The following is a 22,733-nucleotide window of genomic DNA, read 5'->3' on the forward strand; positions in this document are numbered from 1 at the left end:
AGATCGCATAGAATCAAACTCATTAACCTCTTACAGAGAAAGCACAATAACAGCTCCACACAGAACGAGTACAGCTATCCCGACTTGGGGCACCCCTAACGCACCCCCCCTCCCAAAGCTCAACACGCTGTCAAGGACCCGTTCACTTTAACTAGGCTTTCCGCGGCAGCGGACAGTAGTCAGACACAGGCCACAAAACGTAGCCCAAGCCTGAACGCTCACAGAGTCCTCAAGAGATGCTCATGGTCATCGAACACCTTCTCTTGGTCGAGAGAGAGAAAGGCGACTGACAGACCAGCCTCCCGGCACAGGTAGATCAGATCCTGGACAAGGTGGATATTGTCCTGGATCGACCACACCGGGACCGTGTAGGACTGGTCAGGATGGACCACTTCCTCCAGCACGGAGCCCAGACACTGGGTCATCACCCAGGCAAAGACCTTGTACTCGCGCTGAGGGGGAATACTGGGCGCCAATTCTGCAGGCAATGGAGATCCCACTTCTCTGGCAGCAGGGCCATGCCTGCTCTCTGCCAAGAGAGGGGCATCTCACCTGTCACCAGGCTCTCCCCCAGTACCCCTGCAAAATCAGTCCCTAGGATGTCCCAAAAGGCCCAGAGAAATTCGACCATCAACCCATCTAACCCCGGGGACATGTCTTTCTGCAGCTGGTTGAGGGCACTGGTCAGATATCGGAGCGTCTAGCCACTCAACAGCCCCCTAGGTCTAACCTTTGGTAAGTCCTCCCACAAAGCCCTGCGTTCATCCTCACTGCACAGGGTCAATGAGAATAGAGCCTCATAAAAGGAACAGACTTCCGCAACAATTTTCACCAGATCCATGACGCGGGAGCCATGAGCTGCCTGCGGACACCCATTCCTTTCTCGAGAGTAGAAGAAGGGCGAAGCATCCTGCAGCATCTGGACACGCAATCTCACATAAGCACCCGGGGGCCTCTCCAGTTGCAGGTCCCCATCAGTCCACCCTAACCGGGACTCCAAGTCAATCAGCTCCTTCTCAAGCTGATCAAATCCGGACATCCACCACCTGGTCGAGCCATGCATGTATTCCTGGCAGAACAGTCAGACGTGAGCATTGCCCACATCCCAACAGAGCCGCAGAGAGGGGAAACTTCCCCGTTCTTCCTGCCAGAGCTGCCGGAACAAATCCCGAAACCGGCCGTCCTCCAGCAGCCGGTTGTTGAAATGCCAGTACGCGGACCCCACCCGTGCAGGCAGCACATTCAGCTCCGCCCACTCCAGCAGCCGGTTGTTGAAATGCCAGTACGCGGACCCCACCCGTGCAGGCAGCACATTCAGCTCCGCCCACTCCAGCAGCCGGTTGTTGAAATGCCAGTATGCGGACCCCACCCGTGCAGGCAGCACATTCAGCTCCGCCCACTCCAGGAGGTGGTCCGAGCAGGCAACAGGCCGCATTGAGGCAGCCAACACCCGAGACACGTACACCCTGGAGACGTACAGTTCATCAATCTGTGACCCCCCACCCCATCTGTAATTGCTTGAGAAAGCAGAGGTCAGGGTGAAGGCTTCACCAGACATCCACCAAGTCAGAGGTTACAGCTAGCTCCCATACCTTACTGATCAATGCTCGACTACTCTGAGGACCCCAGTGTGATCCCTCTCCTGGAGAGTGCAATTGAATTCACCACCCCCCCACCCCAGGGTAAGGCACTCACAATGATCTATGGACCCCAGCAATGTGACCACTCTCAGAACAGGCACGCCTGCATTGGGCCAGGCTCAAGGGCGTACATATTTACAAAATGCGTTGGCACACCGTACCGATGCACAGCGACGTGAAACAGCCGGCCTGGCACGAGTTCCTGAACCTGCAATATGTCAGGCTGGGAAAACGTGGCCAGAAAGGCAGCCACCCACGTGGACCCCCACCACCTCGCCATTCCAGGAGCCATCTCCCGGAACAGTGAGGGGACCCAGCAAGATCATCACCGCAGGTCTGCCGGCCCACTGACAGGGCCCCACTACCACCATTGACATGAAGGGTTGCCACACTGAATTTGACAGGGCATCTTACTGAGACCCTCACCAGAGCCCCTGGGAGAAGGAGCAGAACACTCCTTTCAGTCTTCTCCCATCTTCACCTACAACCCTTCTCCAGGAGTCTCTTAAACCGGCACTTCTCCTGACAGGTCATTTCGGCTCTCCTCCTGTCCTTTGGAGGAATGTGCAGATAGACTGAGCGATCCCTTTGCAGACCCCATGAACGGTTTCCTCCGGTCGTCCTTCATGAACTCCCGGATCTCCTCCATGGAAACGGGCTGGGACTCACTGCTGGGATCAAGAAAGACGGCCAACTTGGCTTCAAGAGAGCTCCTCTCTCCTCTCACCACATCCAACACTCTCGTCTCCCTCCAAGTAGCCATTGTCTGCACCCGACGTGACCACTCACTCCTCACCACAGTCCTAACGGGAGACCCCACCACAGGCCTAAAGGGAGATCCCACCACAGGCCTAACGGGAGATCCCACCACAGGCCTAACGGGAGACCCCACCACAGTCCGAACGGGAGATCCCACCACAGTCCTAACGGGAGATCCCACCACAGTCCTAACGGGAGATCCCACCACAGTCCTAACGGGAGACCCCACCACAGTCCGAACGGGAGATCCCACCACAGTCCGAACGGGAGATCCCACCACAGTCCTAACGGGAGACCCCACCACAGTCCTAAAGGGAGACCCCACCACAGTCCTAACGGGAGACCCCACCACTGTCCTAACGGGAGACCCCACCACTGTCCTAACGGGAGACCCCACCACTGTCCTAACGGGAGACCCCACCACAGTCCTAACGGGAGACCCCACCACAGTCCGAACGGGAGATCCCACCACAGTCCTAATGGGAGACCCCACCACAGTCCTAAAGGGAGATCCCACCACAGTCCTAACGGGAGACCCCACCACAGTCCTAACGGGAGACCCCACCACAGTCCTAACGGGAGACCCCACCACTGTCCTAACGGGAGACCCCACCACTGTCCTAACGGGAGACCCCACCACAGTCCTAATGGGAGATCCCACCACAGTCCTAACGGGAGACCCCACCACTGTCCTAATGGGAGACCTCACCACTGTCCTAACGGGAGACCCCACCACAGGCCTAACGGAGACTCCACCACAGGCCTAACGGAGACCCCACCACAGGCCTAATGGAGACCCCACCACTGTCCTAACGGGAGATCCCACCACTGTCCTAACGGGAGATCCCACCACTGTCCTAACGGGAGATCCCACCACAGTCCTAACGGGAGATCCCACCACAGTCCAAACGGGAGACCCCACCACAGTCCAAACGGGAGATCCCACCACAGTCCTAACGAGAGACCCCACCACAGGCCTATCGGGAGATCCCACCACAGTCCTAACGGGAGATCCCACCACAGTCCTAACGGGAGATCCCACCACAGTCCTAACGGGAGATCCCACCACAGGCCTAACGGGAGACCCCACCACAGGCCTATCGGGAGATCCCACCACAGGCCTATCGGGAGATCCCACCACTGTCCTAACGGGAGATCCCATCACAGTCCTAACGGGAGATCCCACCACAGTCCAAACGGGAGACCCCACCACAGTCCAAACGGGAGATCCCACCACAGGCCTAACGGGAGACCCCACCACAGGCCTATCGGGAGATCCCACCACAGTCCTAACGGGAGATCTCACCACAGTCCTAACGGGAGATCTCACCACAGTCCTAACGGGAGACCTCACCACAGTCCTAACGGGAGATCTCACCACTGTCCTAACGGGAGACCCCACCACAGTCCTAACGGGAGACCCCACCACAGTCCTAACGGGAGATCTCACCACAGTCCTAACGGGAGATCTCACCACAGTCCTAACGGTAGATCTCACCACAATTCTAACGGGAGACCGCACCACAGGCACTCCCCCATCCCCAGGACCAGTGACAGAGGGACGCCCCACCACCACTGGATCCAGAATCCCTCCCACAGCCGGATACGAATTTGCTGGGCCTCCCATCCCCACACCCTCTTCACTCTCCCCGGAATCAGCACCAGGAGAGTCATCGCCTCCTGGGACACACTCCCTCTGATGAGCTGCCCGGGATGGCGATCCAGGAATGCCCTGTGACCTGGGAAACTAATCCCACCGGTGACCCTCCAGCCACAGGCTTTACAGGGCTTTGACCCTCTCCGTGCTGAAGGTCAGTGTGCCTCCCCACACGTCCTCTCTACATACAGTGGTGCTGCTCACCAGCCCGGAGGACATTTGCTCAGAAGATGCCTCCCCAGCAGAGAGGTCCTGCACGACAGGGCTCCCCTCCAGCTCTGAGGGGACATACTCCGTACACACGACCTTTTCCAGGGGTACATCTTCCTCCTCACCGACTTTTCAGTCTGCAGATACGCTGAGGCACATTGACCTCCATTTCAGTGGCGTCCTCAGTCTCCGGCAGCACTTACCCCTCCCTCAACTTCCCCAGGCTCTTGCTGGATCTCAGGAGCCACAGGACCTTCCGTCCTTGATTCAACAACTACCCACTCCTTCTCCAGGGGAAAAGCCTTCGGGTGCTTTTTCTTGAACTCACCCCTCAGCGTCATTCACACCGTGCCCAACCATGACTTCCACAGCCAGTGGGACAGAGGGGTGGGCGACAGGGGGAGGAACACAGCAGGGAAAAGTCCAGCCATCATATTACCGTGCCCCTGAGAACTGGCAGCCCAACGGTTCGGGCAATTCTTCCGAATATGCTCAAACTCCTTACAGGCATGGCACCTCGGGCGGCCTGTAGCTCACAGGATGGTATAGTAATGCTCTTCAAAATAAACCTGAAGCTGCCCCACCCTGCTCCAGCTGCATATGATGACATGAGAAAAGGTGCTCATTACCCCTCGGGCTGCCCTGTACCGTACTGGGGTCATTTTGGATCGCACCTCACCTACGAAGCGCATGGGGGGTATCACCGCTGCACCTGCATGAAAACCCTCCCCACCCTTAACCCCTGACTGAGGGCCAAAAAAAAACACATCACTCGCCAACTTCGAATAGAAAATAGTCTTCCCGTTGGAAACCGCTGACACAACAATACCCTGATGGCCTCCAGCAGTCTCCGCCATGGCTTTTACAGTGGCATTCCTACCAGCCGAAGTAGGCACAGCGTTCTTTAAAGTCAGTAATTTGAACGGGTGGTCCTCTTTGTGAGCTGGATCTCCCCAGCCCGCAGTCTCCGCTAACGACACCTTGGAGATGCAGCAGCCATAGGAGTCAGAAATTCAAAAGTTCAACACCAGCTCTGAAATATTACACAGTTTACACCCAGCAGAACAGCAGCAAAGTCAGAAACAAACACTTCATAGACAAGATGGGACAGGAGGGAAAAAAAAGGAGTGAATAGGCAGGGAGGTTTGTGGGGTGTTAAAAGTAAAGGCTTTACCCCGGGCCAGTCCTCTCCAAAGTCCTCTTCACCTCGTCACCCTGAACAAGGCACTCAAATTAGAGGGGTTTCCCGCTGTTACAGATAAATTCGTCCCCACTCCCAGCAAAGTTAGACTTTGGCAATCCATCAGCCACACCATTGCTCAGCGCTGAAGAGACACGGACCAAAAGCTTTGCCGAGCGGAATCCTTCCAGGAAAGGAAACTGTTTCAGTCTGCTGCTGAGATGAGTCTTCCACACTCCCAAAGCCTTCAGACCGATACAAATCCTTGGTGATTTTGCCGCAAATTTTCAACTTGAGGAGAGAGAGCTCCAACAGTGTGACTCTCTCTAAGGACAGACCATCCCAGTGTGACCCTCCCTCAGTCCCACACTTTAACACTATATTTACAGTTTGTTTACAACACAAATACACAAAGGTACAGACAGTCAATATTTACAAGAGAATAAGTATACTCAAATTAAACTAAGGTTACTACCATCTATAAAACAGTCTATACCACGGGGGACCACTGTTCACGGCACTCCCCCAATGTGCCTGCTATGACCACATGCTCCCCCTCCAAGGACAGCCAGGCACAAACTTGGCTTTGGAAAAGGGGCAGGCAGTCAGATGGGCAGCTCCTCCACCTTCCACAGTCTAGACCTGTGAATGCCACCTTCAGTCCCGTACTTCCCACAGTGTGACCCTCCATCGCTACCACCCCTCCCTTGCACGGCACTACGATTAGAGAGGCAAGCAGAGCCCTGTTGCAGAGGTACAGACGATGGTGATCAGTTGCCGGCGTCTCAGTGGGACTGAACACTCACCCTCGGAGTTCTGCCTCGAGCCCGCTCCCCTCAGGCGGAAGGCCTGCCTGAAGCGGGTCCGGTCGGTGAAGCTCCAGCTCTTCTGCACCTTGTCAGGACTCTCCTCAATGTTGTCTGCACTGGGTGATCGCCGCACGCCTCCCTGCTCCGAGGCTTTGGCTTTGGCACTTGGACCCTTGGGGCTGGAGAACCTCTCCCTCAGGCTGACCTTGTTGCTGTAAAACACAGTTCATCTGTCAACTGTGACCCAGTGATACACCCTCCCGACAGGCAACAACCCCCCCCCCCCAACAGGCAGCATCGTCCTGGAAACACACTATCCCGACAGGCACCATCACCGCATCTCCCTGGCAACACACTCTGCCCAAAACATAGAGAACCCTCCCTGCACACCTCACAGATCAGTGGCAATGCACTGCAAACCACAGTAGCTCAACTACTGAAGTCCCAGTGGCCTTGGTTATGGAGTATAATTGCTGTAGGTAGAACATTTCCCTATAGTTCTGATGTTTAGTTTGAGTTTCCCATGGGAGGTTTGTTGGAGATGAACTGCATCATTGCAACAATAAATAGTGGCAAAAGTGTTAAATGTTCTCTATCCTTGGTGTATCTCCTCCCAGACCCCACGTACACTCTCCCCCAACATTAAATTTCCTCCCACAAACCATAGGCATCCTCCCTCTCAGAGACTCAACCCAACAGTCCATCACCCATGGTCACTTGCCCCGATCACAAACTCTGCCTGTGCTTAAGCTGTTACAGAAGTGATAGAAAAAACTCCAAAAATTTCCTTCAGTCTCATGACTATTCAACCCTAGTTTACTGACACAGACCCTCGGCCCTCATCCTGGGGGCTTGGGAACTTTAACCAACAGAGGATTATTCATTAATGTCTGTCTGTAGAAGCACAACACCAAGCAGAGACACTGCCCCATCAAAGTGCACACCCCAGAGATTCCAAAGCGAGAGAGGTCTGCAACATAATTTGCCACTCTTTTGGTACAGAATTTTTTGGGGTGCACTGTTCCACGCTGGGAATACAGATCCACTTTGATATTTAGCATGAAAGGTTGTGTAATAGGATCTCGGAATCGTTAGAAGTGCAGAAACAGGTCTTGCATTCCAACAGGCATCACTGGCGCCACTCGGGAGCTCTCCACAGAATCACAATATGCGAGCTTCCCATGCAGGGAGAGCATCCGGGAGCATGCAGACAGTCCAAGAACAGTGCTGGGCACAGGGAGAGGGCGGGGAAGGCCAGTGGGGGAGGAGAGAGAGAGAGAGGCGGGCAGACAACTTTGGAGACTCTTACAAAGACAAGGCAAGACAGATTCATGCAACAGATCATTGACACCAGAAATGAAAGTAGTCCTTGTCTTCATCCTGAAAGATACTATGGGACAAATTGGAAAGTATAAATAATGCTAACTCTCCAGCTGAGAACAATGCTGAATGCGTAACACATGTCCTTCCATCATTCAGAATTTGCTATAATTTATTTGACCTCTGTGTTCTCTCTCCTACCCAGTTTAACTCTCTGCTTTGAACAGGGCTGGTTGGAACCCAGCGGGTGAACGGTCCTCAACCATTGACCAATCACAAGCTGTTGAGTGTTTTCAGCTGCATTACTCCATTTCTTCCAGGGTTACAGAGTTGCGGAGCTACAGCTCAACCGAGGAGGGGCTAACCCGATGCAAGGACTGAGGGGCCTGCAGGTTGCCAGGGAGTAGCAGAAGGATGTCTACCCTCAGGACTATGGAGTCTGAAGATGGACAGACAACAGGACAGTTAGATCCCAAAGGTCTGGCTGGTCCCCTTCACACTTCCTGTTGACACAATACTGTAATAATTTTAATTACGAAATGTCGCCTATGCCTCTGCCTTCTACAAATGCTGCCTGACTAAGTGAATTCTTTCAGCAGCTTGTTTTTTTGCTCCAGATTTCAGCACCTGCAGCCATTTGCAGCTCGGTTTCCCTCTCCACAGGGACTGCCACCCGAAGGGCATTTCCCATTGGTATCAGGATTGGCACTGGCCTGCCTTTCACATCTCCCACTTTCCAACTGCCCTCATCAACCAGACACCATCAGGATCACCTGTTTTTTTACTTCTCCAGTGCGTTCAACACCATCCTGAAGCTGACAGTGATGCAGGTGGATGCTTCCCTGGTGTCATGGATTATTGATTCCCTGACTGGCAGACCACAGTACGTGCACTTGCAACACTGTGTGTCAGACAGAGTGGTCAGCAGCACTGGGGCTCCACAGGGGACTGTCCTGTCTCCCTTTCTCTTCATCTATACCTCGGACTTTAACGACTGCACAGAGTCTTGCCACCTTCAGAAGTTTTCTGATGACTCTGCCATAGTTGGATGCATCAGCAAGGGAGATGAGGCTGAGTACAGGGCTACGGTGGGAAACTTTGTCACATGGTGCGAGCAGAATCATCTGCAGCTTAATGTGAAAAAGACTAAGGAGCTGGTGGTGGACCTGAGGAGGGCTAAGGCACCGGTGACCCGTTTCCATCGAAGGGGTCAGTGTGGACATGGTGCAGGATTACAAATACCTGGGGATACGAATTGACAATAAACTGGACTGGTCAAAGAACAGTTGAGGCTGTCTACAAGAAGGGTCAGAGCCATCTCTACTTCCTGAGGAGACTGAGGTCCTTTAACATCTGCCGGACAATGCTGAGGATGTTCTACGAGTCTGTGGTGGCCAGTGCTATCATGTTTGCTGTTGTGTGCTGGGGCAGCAGGCTGAGGGTAGCAGACACCAACAGAATCAACAGACTCATTTATAAGGCCAGTGATGTTGTGGGGGTGAAACTGGACTCTCTGACGGTGGTGTCTGAAAAGAGGATGCTATCCAAGTTGCATGCCATCTTGGACAATGACTCCCATCCACTCCATAATGTACTGGTTAGGCACAGGAGTACATTCAGCCAGAGACTCATTCCACCGAGATGCAACACTGAGTGTCATAGGAAGTCATTCCTACCTGTGGCCATCAAACTTTACAACTCCTCCCTCGGAGTGTCAGACACCCTGAGCCAATAGGCTGGTCCTGGACTTATTTCCACGGCATAATTTACTTATTATTATTAATTATTTATTGTTTTATATTGCTATATTTCTACACTATTGTTGGTTGGTGCGACTGTAAGTAAACCCAATTTCCCTCGGGATCAGTAAAGTATATCTGTCTGTCTGAAACAAAGATATGTCCTTTATTCTACCCATCCCTCCCTGCACTCTCTCTGCAACTTGAAACTAAATTATTTTCTCACTTCACAAACAAGAGAGAATCTGCAGATGCTGGAATCCAAGCAACACACACAAAATGCTGGAGAAACTCAGCAGGCCAGGCAACATCTATTGAGAAAAGTACAGTCAACATTTGGGCCAAGGTCCTGCCAAAGGGTTTTGGCCTGAAATGTCAACTGTACATTTTTCCATAAAGGCTGCCAGGCCTGCTGAGTTCCTCCAGCATTTTGTGTGTGTTGTTATTTTCTCACTAGATCATTGAGTTGGGTCTTCAACTCAAACATTAACTCTGTTTCTCTCTCCACATATGATAACTGCTGAGGGTTTACAGGATTTAGGACTAAGCAAAAAAAAATGGGTAGAGGGAATGACCATGATGTAGAAGCAGAATTAGGCCATTCAGCCCATCACATCTGCTCCACCATTCCAGCATGGCTGGTTTAGAGATGCAGCATGGAACAGGCCTTTCCAGCCCTACGAGTGTCACCATCCAGCAACACACCTGTATAAATCTAGTGTAACTGCAGGACAATTTACAATGACCAATTAACCTACTAACCAGTATATCTTTGGAATATGGGAAGACACCAAGCACCCAGAGGAAACCTACGCGTATCACAGGGAGAATGTACAAACTCCTTACAGATGCCATCTTCGACGCCCCAAGCTAAACTTTCAACTCCATTCTCCTGCCTTCTGCCTGTAACCTTTGATGCCCTGACTAATCAGGAATCCATAAACCTCTGCCTCAAATATACCTAATGAATTCCACAGATTCATCACCCTCTAGCAAAAGAAATTCCTCATTTCTATTCTAAAGGGACTACCTTCTATTCTGAGGCATGGTCCTCTGGTCCTAGACTCCCCTCACAAGAGGAAACATCCACTCTATCCAAGCCTTTTGACATTCAATGAGAACCCTGCCTTATTATTCTAAATTCAAGCAAGCACAGACTCAGAGCCACCAAAATGCTGCTCATATAATAACACTTTCACTCCTGGAATAACTTTCACAAACTCCACTGAACCCTCTCCAACATCACCACATCCTTTCTTAAATAAGGGTCCCAAAACTGCTCACAGTACTCCTGGTGAGACCTCACTGGTGTCTTATAAAGCCTCAGCATTACATCCCTTGTTTTTAATCCTCTTGAAATGAATGATTTGCCTTCCTCACCACCAATTCAACCAGCAAGTTAACCTTTAGGGAATTCCGCATGAGGACTCTCAAGTTCCTTTTGCACCTTGGTTTTTTGAACTCTCTCCCCGTTTATAAAATAGTCTATGCTTTTATTCTTTCTACCAAAGTGCATGAGCATTCACTTCCCAACATTGCATTCCATCTGCCTATTCTAATCCAGACAAGTCCTTCTGCAGCGTCCCTCTTCCTCAACACCATCTGTCCCTCCACTTATCTCTATATCATCTGCAAACTTGGCCATTCTGTCACTGATGTACAACATAAAAAGAAGCAAGCCCAACACCGATCACTGGAGAACACCAGCAACCAGTCAGAAAGGTTCTTAAAGACCTGTACAGATTAGATAAGGCAAAGGGGATTCTAGGACAAGAGGGCACAACTTCAATATTGAAGGACGTCCATTTAGAACTGTGATGCAGAGAAATTATTTTAATCAGAGGGTGGTAAATCTATGGAATTTGTTGCCATGAACAGCTGTGGAGGCCAAGTTATTGGGTGTATTTAAGACAGAGATAGATAGATTCTTGATTAGCCAGGGTATCAAAGGGTATGGGGTGAAGGCAGGGGAGTGGAGATGACAGGATGAAGTGAATCAGCCCATGATTGAATGGCAGAGCAGACTCAATGGGCTGAATGACTTACTTCTGCTCCTAAATCTTAAGGTCTTCATTCCCAATCTCTGTCTCCTGTCAATCACCCAATGCTCTATCCATGCTAGTATCTTTCCTGTAATATCATGGGCTCTTATCTTGCTAAGCAGCCTCATGCGCAGTATCTTGTCAAAGGCATTCCGAAAATCCACATACAAAATTCTCCTTTGTCTGTCCTGCTTGTTATTTCCTCAAAGAATTCCAACAGATTTGTCAGGCAAGATTTCCCCTTAAGGAATCCATGCTGACTTGGTCTTATTTTATCACATTCCTCCAAGTACCCCAAAACCTCTTCCTTAAAAATAAACTTCAGCATCTTCCCAGCCACTCCTTAGGACTAACTGGCCTACAATTTCCTTTTTTTGCCTCTCTTCCTTCTCGAAGTGTGGAGTGACATTTGCAATTTTCTAGTCTTCTGGAACCATGCCAGAATCTAGTGATTCTTGAAAGATCATTACTAATGTCTCCACCATCTCTTCAGCCACTTTTTTCAGAACCCTGGTGTGTAGTTTATCTGGTCCAGGAGACCTATCTACCTCTCAGACATTTCCCTAGTAATAACAACTGCACTCATTTTGCGCCTTGACACCCTTGAACTTACAGTCTTCCACAGTGAAGACTAATGCAAAATACTTTTTCAGTTCATCCGCTGTTTCGTTGTCCCCCATTACTACCTTCCCAGTGTCATTTTGCAGCAGTCCACTATCCACTCTTGCCTCTCATTTACTCTTTATATATCCGAAAAAACTTTGGCCATCCTCTCTGATATTATTTGCTAGCTTTGCTTTATATTTTATCTTCTCTCCTTATGGCATTTTTGTTGCCTTCTGTTGGTATTTAAAAGCTTCCCAATCCTCTAACTTCCCTCAGATTTTTGCTCTATTATATGCCCTCTTTTTTTTAATGTTGGCTTTGACTTCTCTTGTCAGCCATGGTTGTGTCATCTTGCCTTTAGAATACTAGTTCTTCTTTGCAACGTCCCGATCTTGTGCCTGCCAAGTTGTTCCTAGAAACTCCGGCCTTTGCTGCTCTGCTGTCATCCCTGATAGTGACCCCTTCCAATCAGCTTTGGCCAGTTCCTCTCCCATGCCTCTGTAATTCCCTTCACTACACTGTAATACTGATAGATCTGACTTTATCTTCTCCCTCTCAGATTACAGGGTGAATTCTATCATATCATGATCACCGTCTCCTTAGGGCTCCCATACTTAAGCTCCCTAATCAAATCTAGTTAATTACACAACACCCAGTCCAGAATAACTGATCCCCTAGTGGGCTCAATGACAAACTGCTCTAAAAAGCCATCTCGTAGGCATTCTACAAATTCCCTTTTGGGATCAGCACCAACCTAATTCTCCCAATCTATCTGCATATTTAACTCTCCAATGACTATTGTAGCAGTTATGGGGGATTTCAATATGCAGGTAGATTGAGAAAATTAGGTTGGTCCTTTTGACAAGTCATTTCAATCTTCTATTGTATTTTATAGCCCATACCCTGGCTACAGTTTGAAGGCCTGTATACAACTCCCATCAGGATCTTTTTAAACTTACACTTCTTCAACGCAGCCCATGTCAATTCTCCATCTTCTGATTCCATGCCATCTCTTTCTAAGGATTTGATTTCTTTTTTTTTAACCAACAAAGCCATGCCACCCCCTCTGCCTACCTACCTATTCTTTCAATATATCCTTGCAAGTTAAGCCAATTATAATCTTCTTACAGGCACAACCTACCAATCTCTAACTGTGCTACAAGATCATCTACCCTATACTGTGTACTTTCAAATGTAATACCTCCAGTCCTGTATTCATCAATCTTTTCAATTTTGTCCCCATGTTACGCACTGCAACCCATCCTACTGACTGCAATTTTGCCGTCATCTGCCTGTCCTTCCTCACAATCTCACTGCATACTGCCCCTACTTGTAAACCAGCTGCCCATCCTCAACCCTGTCACTCAGGCTCCCATCCGCTTGCCAAATTAGTTTAAACCCTCCCTAAAAGTTCTAGCAAACCTGCCTGCAAGGAAGTTGGTCCCCTTTGGACTTAGGTGTAACGTGTCCCTTATCTACAGATCATGCCTTCCCAGAAGAGAAGGTACGTAGACTAGTACTGCACAGGACAGGCCCTTGTTGATGGATCTGATCTGAACCTCTTTAAACCTCGGGGCCAGCATGGTAGCAACATGGTTAGCTCAACCCTACTACCGTGCCAGCAACCCGGGTTTTATTCTGCTGGAGTCTGTAAGGAATTGGAGCGACTGGGCTTGTATACACTGGAATTTAGAAGGATGAGAGGGGATCTGATTGAAACATATAAGATTATTAAGGGATTGGACACACTGGAGGCAGGAAGCATGTTCCCGCTGATGGGTGAGTCCAGAACTAGAGGCCACAGTTTAAGAATAAGGGGTAGTCCATTTAGAACTGAGATGCGGAAAAACTTTTTCACCCAGTGAGTGGTGGATATGTGGAATGCTCTGCCCCAGAAGGCAGTGGAGGCCAAGTCTCTGGATGCAGTGAAGAGAGAGTTAGATGGAGCTCTTATAGATAGCAGGGTCAAGGGATATGGGGAGAGGGCAGGAACGGGGTACTGATTATGTATGATCAGCCATGATCACAGTGAATGGCGGTGCTGGCTAGAAGGGCCGAATGGCCTACTCCGGCACCTACTGTCTATTGTCTATTGAGTTTGTATGTTTTCCCCGTGACCACTTGGGCTTCCTTCAGGAGCTCCACTTTCATCCCACGTACCAGAGATAGACCGATTGGTAGGTTAATTGGTCCCATGGGCGCAGGGGGCTCCTTGGGCCAGTAGGGCCTGTTACCTTGCTGTATTTCTAAATAAAAAAATACATTTTCAAAAATTATATGCTTTGTTAAAAGTAGATAATATTCTCCTGGGGATGGAATATCACACCCATCTCATAAAAAAACCCAGTGCAACAAAACCACTGGAAGCTCCAAAGACCTCATCCCTGAAAGAGAAAGGATCTTCGTTCAAAAGATGGGCTGGCCCAGGACAGAGGACTCTGGTGTGCAGCTGTCAGCAGTGTGCGCTCCAGAAGGGGTGATGTGCTTAAAAAGAAGATAATATTCTCCAACAATTAAGCAAATCTCTTCCAATTATCATTAGACTGGAGAGAGAGCAAGAGGGGAGCAGGCAGGATAAATAGTTCTCTAAATATGTTATCAAGTGCACAGGATTGCCAAACCAAGCAGAAGAGAGAGAGAGGGGAGGGAGGAAAGGAGGGAGACGATGGTGGGGGTTGTGGGAAAGGTAGGTAACACACAAGGAGGGAGGAGGAGAGTTGTGAAGTAGCTGAAAGGTGCCGAGCATGGAGCAGAGGGAGAGTTCCATATGGATACCTAGGGTCTCCTGAGCAGCACATTCCACACATGGAATCACGCCGGGGTTTGTGTTTACTGAAAACAAGGGGAAAATGGGAATTGATGAGTATAATTCCCGTGATTCCACCACAGAATCAGTAGCTCAGCATTCTCCAAACAAAGCGGTTCAGCTGGAAGGAACGACCCAAGGACCCACACCCTTGCCCATTTGATCTGAGTCCAGGGTTGACCCAGGGGGTTGGAAACATGCAGGGACACCACTGGGATCCAGGGCATGAGATGAGAGAGCAAAGTGAGGAAATTGGGTGGGGGGGGGGGGGGGGGGAGAAAGATCTCACACAGACCACACCTGCTCACCTTCTAATGTTCGGCCGTTGGATCTGACCCCAGTCCCTGGTCAGTGGGCAAAGCTAGAGAGCCTCAGGTATGGGCCTAGGGCATTGGTCTGCTTCACAGGCTGGGGCCTGGACTACTGACTCTTTCCCCAGGCTGGGGCTTATGGTATTCGCTGACCTGTGCCCCTAGGCTGCAGCCTGTAGTTCCAGTCCTGTTGCAAGACAGGGACGTGTGATACTGGTCTGTCCTCAAAGCATGGCTCCTCTCCCCAGGCCCTGCCATGGATTGCTGGATCCAAATCTTTCCTCCCTGCCTTGTCCATTCCATCAACTCCTGGGTGCCTCTGGACCACTCAACCCCAGTCACTGCTCCTCCCACCCCAGTGCGACACCACCTTCAATTCCCCCTGGCCTTTGTCCATGGAGCCTTTCTGGGGTGGGCGTGAAAGATTCCAGCCCCCGTCCTTGTGGCCCATAGGGGTCTGGTGGAGCCATCAGTGCCCAGAGGAAGCCCACTCCCACCTGTTCTCCAGTGGACCATATCCAGAGGGAGCCCACTCCCACCTGTTCTCCAGTGGACCATATCCAGAGGGAGCCCACTCCCACCTGTTCTCCAGTGGACCATATCCAGAGGGAGCCCACTCCCACCTGTTCTCCAGTGGACCATATCCAGAGGGAGCCCACTCCCACCTGTTCTCCAGTGGACCATATCCAGAGGGAGCCCACTCCCACCTGTTCTCCAGTGGACCATATCCAGAGGGAGCCCACTCCCACCTGTTCTCCAGTGGACCATATCCAGAGGGAGCCCACTCCCACCTGTTCTCCAGTGGACCATATCCAGAGGGAGCCCACTCCCACCTGTTCTCCAGTGGACCCCAGGATTCTGGATCCTCTTCTACATGAAGGGGTGCCCTGAGGGACAGAACATGCTCATCACCCACTGTGATACTGGTTCTCTCCAGGACCAAGTATCACTTTGAGCCACTTGAAGGTCAGAACTAAGTGTTAAACCCCTCACTGAGAGTCTGGAGTCAATTGCAGGCCCCACTGGACTCCCCTTCCTAAAGCCTCAGTAAACCAGCTGGATTTCCGCAACAGTCCCCTTCACCACAAGATGACAGGACCACCGTGCTATCCGTTCCCAACTGAGACCCTGACCCTCTGTTCTACTCAGGGACATTGCGTCAGTGTGGGGAAGTGGAAGAGTAGCCATGAATGACTTGGGGGGGGGGGGGCCAAATGGCGATGTCCTGAATTCTGCTGGCATGGAAAGGAGTTTTGAGGAGGGAGGAACTTAACGCAGGCTGACTTCAGGGGACCAGGAAGAGGTTTAACGCCAGTTTAGTGCATGACCACCTTCAAGACCTCAGCCCCTCACCCAGCTATAGGACACCCCTCCCATCCCCCCAACATCAGCTGCGCCTGCTTGGACAAAGTCCCCACCCAGCCAGACCACAAGACCACAGGACCGTGGTAGGGCAAAGATGTCGTGCCAAGACTGCACACTGCCCACAAGAGGGGGAGCAGAGATGGGGCGGGCCGGTGCCAGGAGTACAAATAGGTAAGTTGACTGGCGGGGGAGCAAGAGTTGGGTGATAGATGAAGTGGGGAGCGAGGAGCAAGGGATACTTGTGTTGGGGAGGGGGGTTGCAAAAACTTTGACCATCATTAAGTTCACAACATAGCCCATGAGCCCAAGGTTGGGAACACTTTAAAGCAAAGGCCAGTCCTGTATGAATAAAAGCGGGGACACAGAGCAAGGGCGACTCCTTGCTGCTACTCAGCACCCTAACCCCAGCGAAACCACTACTGCAGGGACAAAGGCCCAAAATAGAGTGTTTTGTTTTAATCAGAGCTTTAAAATCGAGCAAACCTTGGCGTACTCTCGACATTCTCCTTCCTGCAGCACAGAACAGAAGACACAGAACATTAACAAGGAAACAGACCACCAGACAGATTTCACCACAACACACATCAGGCTGCAAGTTCGTAACCAAGATCTCCCATCTCTCAGCACTCAGCTTCTGCAACTTGAGATTAGAGACCAGGTCAGCGTTTATCACCCCTCCCTAATTGCCCCCCATGTACTCATCGGTCCCAGGAGGTCCATCTGCTTTGATTCTGCCTCAGTTCCATCACAGCAGTAACTCTGGGCCATTTAGAGCCATACAGCACAGAAACAGGCCCTTTGGCCCAACTGGTCTCTGCTGACCCATCTAAGCTAGTCCCATTTGGCTGCATTTGGTTTATATTTCTCTCAGCCTTTCCTGTTCATGGACCTAACCAAATGTCTTTTAAATGTGGCTATTATACCCACCTCAACTACTTTTTCCAGCAGCTCCTTCCATGCAGGGCCCCCCCAGGTCTCTTTTAAATCTTTCCCCTCTCAACTTAAATCCACCTTCCGGTTCCCTTCTCCTGCGAAAAAGTCTGTGTATACTCACCCTATTTAGAGACATAGTATGGCAACTGGCCCTTCCGGCCCAACGAGCAGGTCCACCCAGTAACACCCATATGACCAATTAATCTACTAACCCGTCTGTACCTTCTTGGAATGTTTTGGCTATCTCTGCCCCTCATAATATACACAGCTCCACATGGTCATCCTTCAGTGCTTTACGTTTAAAAGAACATTATCCGTAAAATTCAGGCCCTCAACTTCTAGCAACATTCTCGTTTGCCTTACACAGGAGAGAGAACAGTGCTTAAGGCGAGGGACTAGAAATCCATCGAGCTTTTCCCATGCAGGCTCAATTCACACCATCATCACACCGATTGACCTCAAAGAACTGAGTGGTACCAGATGCATGAGCTAGGAGACGATACTTGCACAGCCACTCTACACAACAAACAGAGGACAGAAAGGGCTAGCAGGGGAAGGGAACGACTCCCCCCCCCCCCCCACAACACGCATCCCCATGGACTGAGACGCTCGTCACGTCCCCCAGCCTCTTTGCTGGACATCAAAGTCGAGAGGAAAATGGGACAGACCAGGGTCATTCAGCAATAATGAAGAGAACGATTAAAGGACACGACTGATCATTCAAAGATTGAACACAATTGGTAGAAGCCTGTTAGTGTTCTACACTTGTTTCGAGGGATTGGATTTTCAGTTACTGCTGCAAAACAAAGGCCAAATAAGAATTTTCACATCATACTATTTGTCTGATCACAGTGGGATCCAACTGAGAGGGGTAGGCGGGGGGAATTGTCCAGGAGAGGGGTAGGTGGGGGAAGACGACCAAATGGGCAGAGGGACTGAGGGGGGAGGGGGGAATGCCCAGGTGGAATGGGGGAGGGGGAATGCCCAGGTGGAGTGGGGGGGGGAATGTCCAGGTGGAGTGGGGGGGGGGAATGTCCAGGTGGAATGGGGGCGGGGAATGCCCAGGTGGAGTGGGGGGGGGAATGTCCAGGTAGAGTGGGGGGAGGAATGCTCAGGTGGAATGGGGGCGGGGAATGCCCAGGTGGAGTGGGGGGGGGAATGTCCAGGTGGAGTGGGGGGGGGAATGTCCAGGTGGAGGGGGGGATGTCACGGTGGAGGGGGGGATGTCCAGGTGAGGTGCAGGTGGGGGGGGTGAACATCCAGGTGAGGTGCAGGTGGGGGGGGGGTGAACATCCAGGTGAGGTGCAGGTGGGGGGGGGGGTGAACATCCAGGTGAGGTGCAGGTGGGGGGGGGGTGAACATCCAGGTGAGGTGCAGGTGGGGGGGGGTGAACATCCAGGTGAGGTGCAGGTTGGGGGGGAACATCCAGGTGAGGTGCAGGTGTGGGGAACGTCCAGGTGAGGTGCAGGTTGGGGGGGGAACGTCCAGGTGAGGTGCAGGTGGGGGGGGGGGGGAACATCCAGGTGAGGTGCAGGTGGGGGGGGGTGAACATCCAGGTGAGGTGCAGGTGTGGGGAACGTCCAGGTGAGGTGCAGGTTGGGGGTGAACATCCAGATGAGGTGCAGGTGGTGGGGGGGGAACGTCCAGGTGAGGTGCAGGTTGGGGGTGAACATCCAGATGAGGTCAGGTGGTGGGGGGAAACGTCCAGGTGAGGTGCAGGTGGGGGGGGAATGTCCAGGTGAGGTGCAGGTTGGGGGTGAACATCCAGATGAGGTGCAGGTGTTGGAGGGAAACGTCCAGGTGAGGTGCAGGTGGGGGGGGGGGAATGTCCAGGTGAGGTGCAGGTGGGGGGGGAACGTTCAGGTGAGGTGCAGGTGGGGGAAACATCCAGGTGAGGTGCAGGTGGGGGAAACATCCAGGTGAGGTGCAGGTGGGGGGGGGAACGTTCAGGTGAGGTGCAGGTGGGTGTGAATTTTCAGTTGAACAAAAGGTGAAAAGAAAAAGTCAATGATTGAGATATTCTGAGGCCTGGAGTTAACTCCAATCACAGAGGACATCGGAAGGACCAGACCATGGGTAATCAGAGATTGGGCCAGTGACAGGGAGATAAAGAACAAAGATGGCCATGTTCACTACCTTTCACCAATACAGGATATTCAAACAGGATCTCATTCTGTCTCAAGTTTGGTAATGATAATACAGGAGTCACTGTGCCCAGTGTGACTGCAACACACTCTCACAAACGGATCTGGGATAACTAAGTGGACAATCTGTTTGAGATAATTAATGGGTAGTTAGTGAGCAAATAATCAGAAAGAGCCCTCCAACTGATTAAATCTCACCCTCTTTTCTCAAGTCAGAGTCAACAACATTTCTTTGCATCATCATGATTAACAGTTACTGTGATGTGCTCAGGGAGCGAAACATTTTGTATGAACCTAACAGGATTTTCACTGTCCTACAAGATACCGGCACACAGATGAAGGGTCTCAGTACCTGAAGGTCAGTCCCGACTTGCTCTTGAGGTTCCGCAGCAGGTCCAGCTGGTTGAGAGGAGGAATCAACCTGTGACGACATGAAAAACAACTTGTATCCCTACAGCGCGTCCAATGTGGCAAAACACCGGAGGGATGTCAGCCATCTATGTTCCTCCCACAGGGAGACAAATCAGAAGACATTGGTGTACAGCGAGTGACCAAAGGGTGAGTCAGAGAGGAGGGTTCCAAGGAGCATCTGAGAAAAAGGTGAGGCAGAAAGTGGGAGAGGCTCGGGATTCAAGCAGGGAGTTCCAGAGTTCGTGCCTCAGTAGTTTTTACTTTATCAGTGATGCAAATAAAAATTCCCAAAGGTCAGGGATGGAGATAAGGGGTGGGCAGAGGGTCTCCTCAGTGGAGACACGTTTTAAAACACAATTCTAAGAGTTAAAATCCTGTTTCCTAACTGGGAGCTGCTGGTGGTTTGGGCAATGGGTCAAGGACTGGGCAGCAGAGGGAGGCCGACACAGAGTAGACTGGAGGAATCAACTTCAGGGGAGCACACGTTGCTTTTAATCAGCTCCCAGGATAGGAGGGCACAGCTGAACCTCCCACACTACCATCTGCCATGTCATCACACGACACCCAGTATTATCGCTTAGAAATTGCCACAAGTTTAAATCATTGGTTTATAGAGAAATCTAGGACCAAAACCACAAAGTGTCAAACAGCGGGAACAGGTTCACCAATATGCTTTCACTCAGGAATATCTGACCTGCCATGAACTCCCATTGGACAACTCATTCCAGGCTGTCTGACTGATATTCACTGGGTACCAACACCCATGAACTGTGCTGGATTGGAGGATTAATGTACAGGACAGTGTCCCAATAAATCACAGGAACAAAACAAAAGGAATTTGAATTGTCTGAACGTTTTTATTCTTGAAGTTATTGAAGCTGGAGATGATCTGGTTGATAGGGTCCAAATGGGTATGCTAGGTCATGATCAAATCTCTAGGATTACAATCCTTTGGCCTATGAGGAAAATGTGGGAATGTGGTGATCCTGTACTTACCACTGTCAGATATTCCTGCCAGCCCTTACGGTTGCCTTCAGTTTCTCAAGGGCTCACCATGTACTGTTTAGTTAGAATGGTATCAAATTAGTAATGACACCATTAAACTGTCCAACACTAACCTGGTTCCCTAAAGCTACCACAGACGGCTGTGGAGGCCAAGTCTTTGGATATATTTAAAGCAAAGATTGACAAGTTCATGGCATCAAAGGTTACAGAGAGAAGACAGGAGAATGAGTTGGAGAGGAATAATGAATCAGCCATGATTGAATAGTGGAGCAGACTCGATGGACCAAATGGCCAAATTCTGCTTCTATTTTTTATGGTCTAAACCTGCCAGGGATTAGGTGTCCTCCTAAACCCTTTGTATAACACAAAATAAGATTACAGATGGTGAGGTCACAACACCAGTGCATCTGTTTCAACCAAAGGTCAGAAGTTTAAGTCAGCATGATTTGGGGTAAGTAGGAAGAATTAAATAATTTCCCCAACAAGAGGCAGACACGCAGTGCAGAGCAATACAGACACACAGTGTACCTACTTGTCCAAGTCCCCAATTCACACACGGATTCGAGCTTTCAATAGGAACACCTGAATGACAACGGCATTGACACTACACTGAGGCGATGGAGCAAAAAGAAACTGGTGTGGAACTGAACTAAAATGGAAGGAAATAAAAGAAATTGGAAATTAAACAACTTAATTAAATGAAATTAGAAAGCCAAATCTGACAATCAAGCGGTGGGTGGGGAAAGGAGACAGTGACACCGCACATACCTGTACATTGGGACAGTTAGGGTCTGCTCAAAGCACTGCCAGGTGGCGTGGAGGTCAGTCCTGCACAGGCTGGTGGAGTAATAGCGCCATGCGGCCTGTTGAAAACACAAAGCATCAACACAAGATCTGGGGTTGGAGATCAGTCCTGCACAGGCTGGTGGAGTAATAGCGCCATGCGGCCTGTTGAAAACACAAAGCGTCAACACAAGATCTGGGGTTGGAGATCAGTCCTGCACAGGCTGGTGGAGTAATAGCGCCATGCGGCCTGTTGAAAACACAAAGCATCAACACAAGATCTGGGGTTGGAGATCAGTCCTGCACAGGCTGGTGGAGTAATAGCGCCATGCGGCCTGTTGAAAACACAAAGCATCAACACAAGATCTGGGGTTGGAGGTCAGCCGCACAGCCCCTTCCAACTCCTGCTTCTCTCTGATCCCTGTTTGCTCCAATGCTCAAAGGTCTACCACCCTCAGCCACTGAGCCCCAGCCAATAGGTACAAACCTGCAGGGGAAGAGAGTCCAAGGTTCTCCTCACCCGAGGGGACTCGTTTGAAAACAAAATTCCAAGTGTTTCCTGAGAGCCACTAGAGGTCATGGGGTGGCGGTTCAGGGAATGGACTGGGTGTAGGTTGTGGCCTCGGCAGCAGAGTCTTGATGAAGGAGGGAGGTCGACACAGAGTAGACTGCAGGAATCACAACTTCATGGGGACACACGTTGCTTGTAACCACAGCATCCAGGGTAGGAGATCACAGCTGAACTGACATCGGTTCCAGCCCCAATCCGGAGCCCAGCCTCTGGCTCCCGAACTTCCAGCCTGACGAACTGGTTCACAAAATCTCCTCCCCCCCCCCCCCCCCCCCACCCCCCACCGCACCTGTCCACGTATATTCAGGAACAGCAAGCCTTATACTTGTGTCAGGAAGACAAGTCACTCCCAGCTGATCTCTGCAAGTCTGGGGCCTGAACTGGGCAATCCAAGTCAGTCAAAGGATCTGGGCTGTATGAGTCCACACCAGTCTCAGGGTCT

General features: G+C 50.8%; 1 protein-coding gene across 1 annotated transcript in view; it reads right to left on the reverse strand.

Annotated features, from left to right (window-relative positions):
- Positions 1-22,733, reverse strand: part of LOC132400010 (potassium voltage-gated channel subfamily KQT member 2) — a 99,969-nt gene that overhangs the window by 18,235 nt on the left and 59,001 nt on the right. The window contains exons 8-11 of the mRNA XM_059981054.1: positions 21,706-21,800; positions 19,874-19,942; positions 14,738-14,794; positions 6,253-6,467 (exon numbers count right to left, since the gene is read on the reverse strand). Coding sequence (XP_059837037.1) covers positions 6,253-6,467; positions 14,738-14,794; positions 19,874-19,942; positions 21,706-21,800 — 436 coding nt within the window. The remainder of the gene's footprint in view (positions 1-6,252; positions 6,468-14,737; positions 14,795-19,873; positions 19,943-21,705; positions 21,801-22,733) is intronic.

The sequence above is a fragment of the Hypanus sabinus genome, chromosome 9 (assembly GCF_030144855.1).
Source record: "Hypanus sabinus isolate sHypSab1 chromosome 9, sHypSab1.hap1, whole genome shotgun sequence".
NCBI lineage: Eukaryota > Metazoa > Chordata > Chondrichthyes > Myliobatiformes > Dasyatidae > Hypanus > Hypanus sabinus.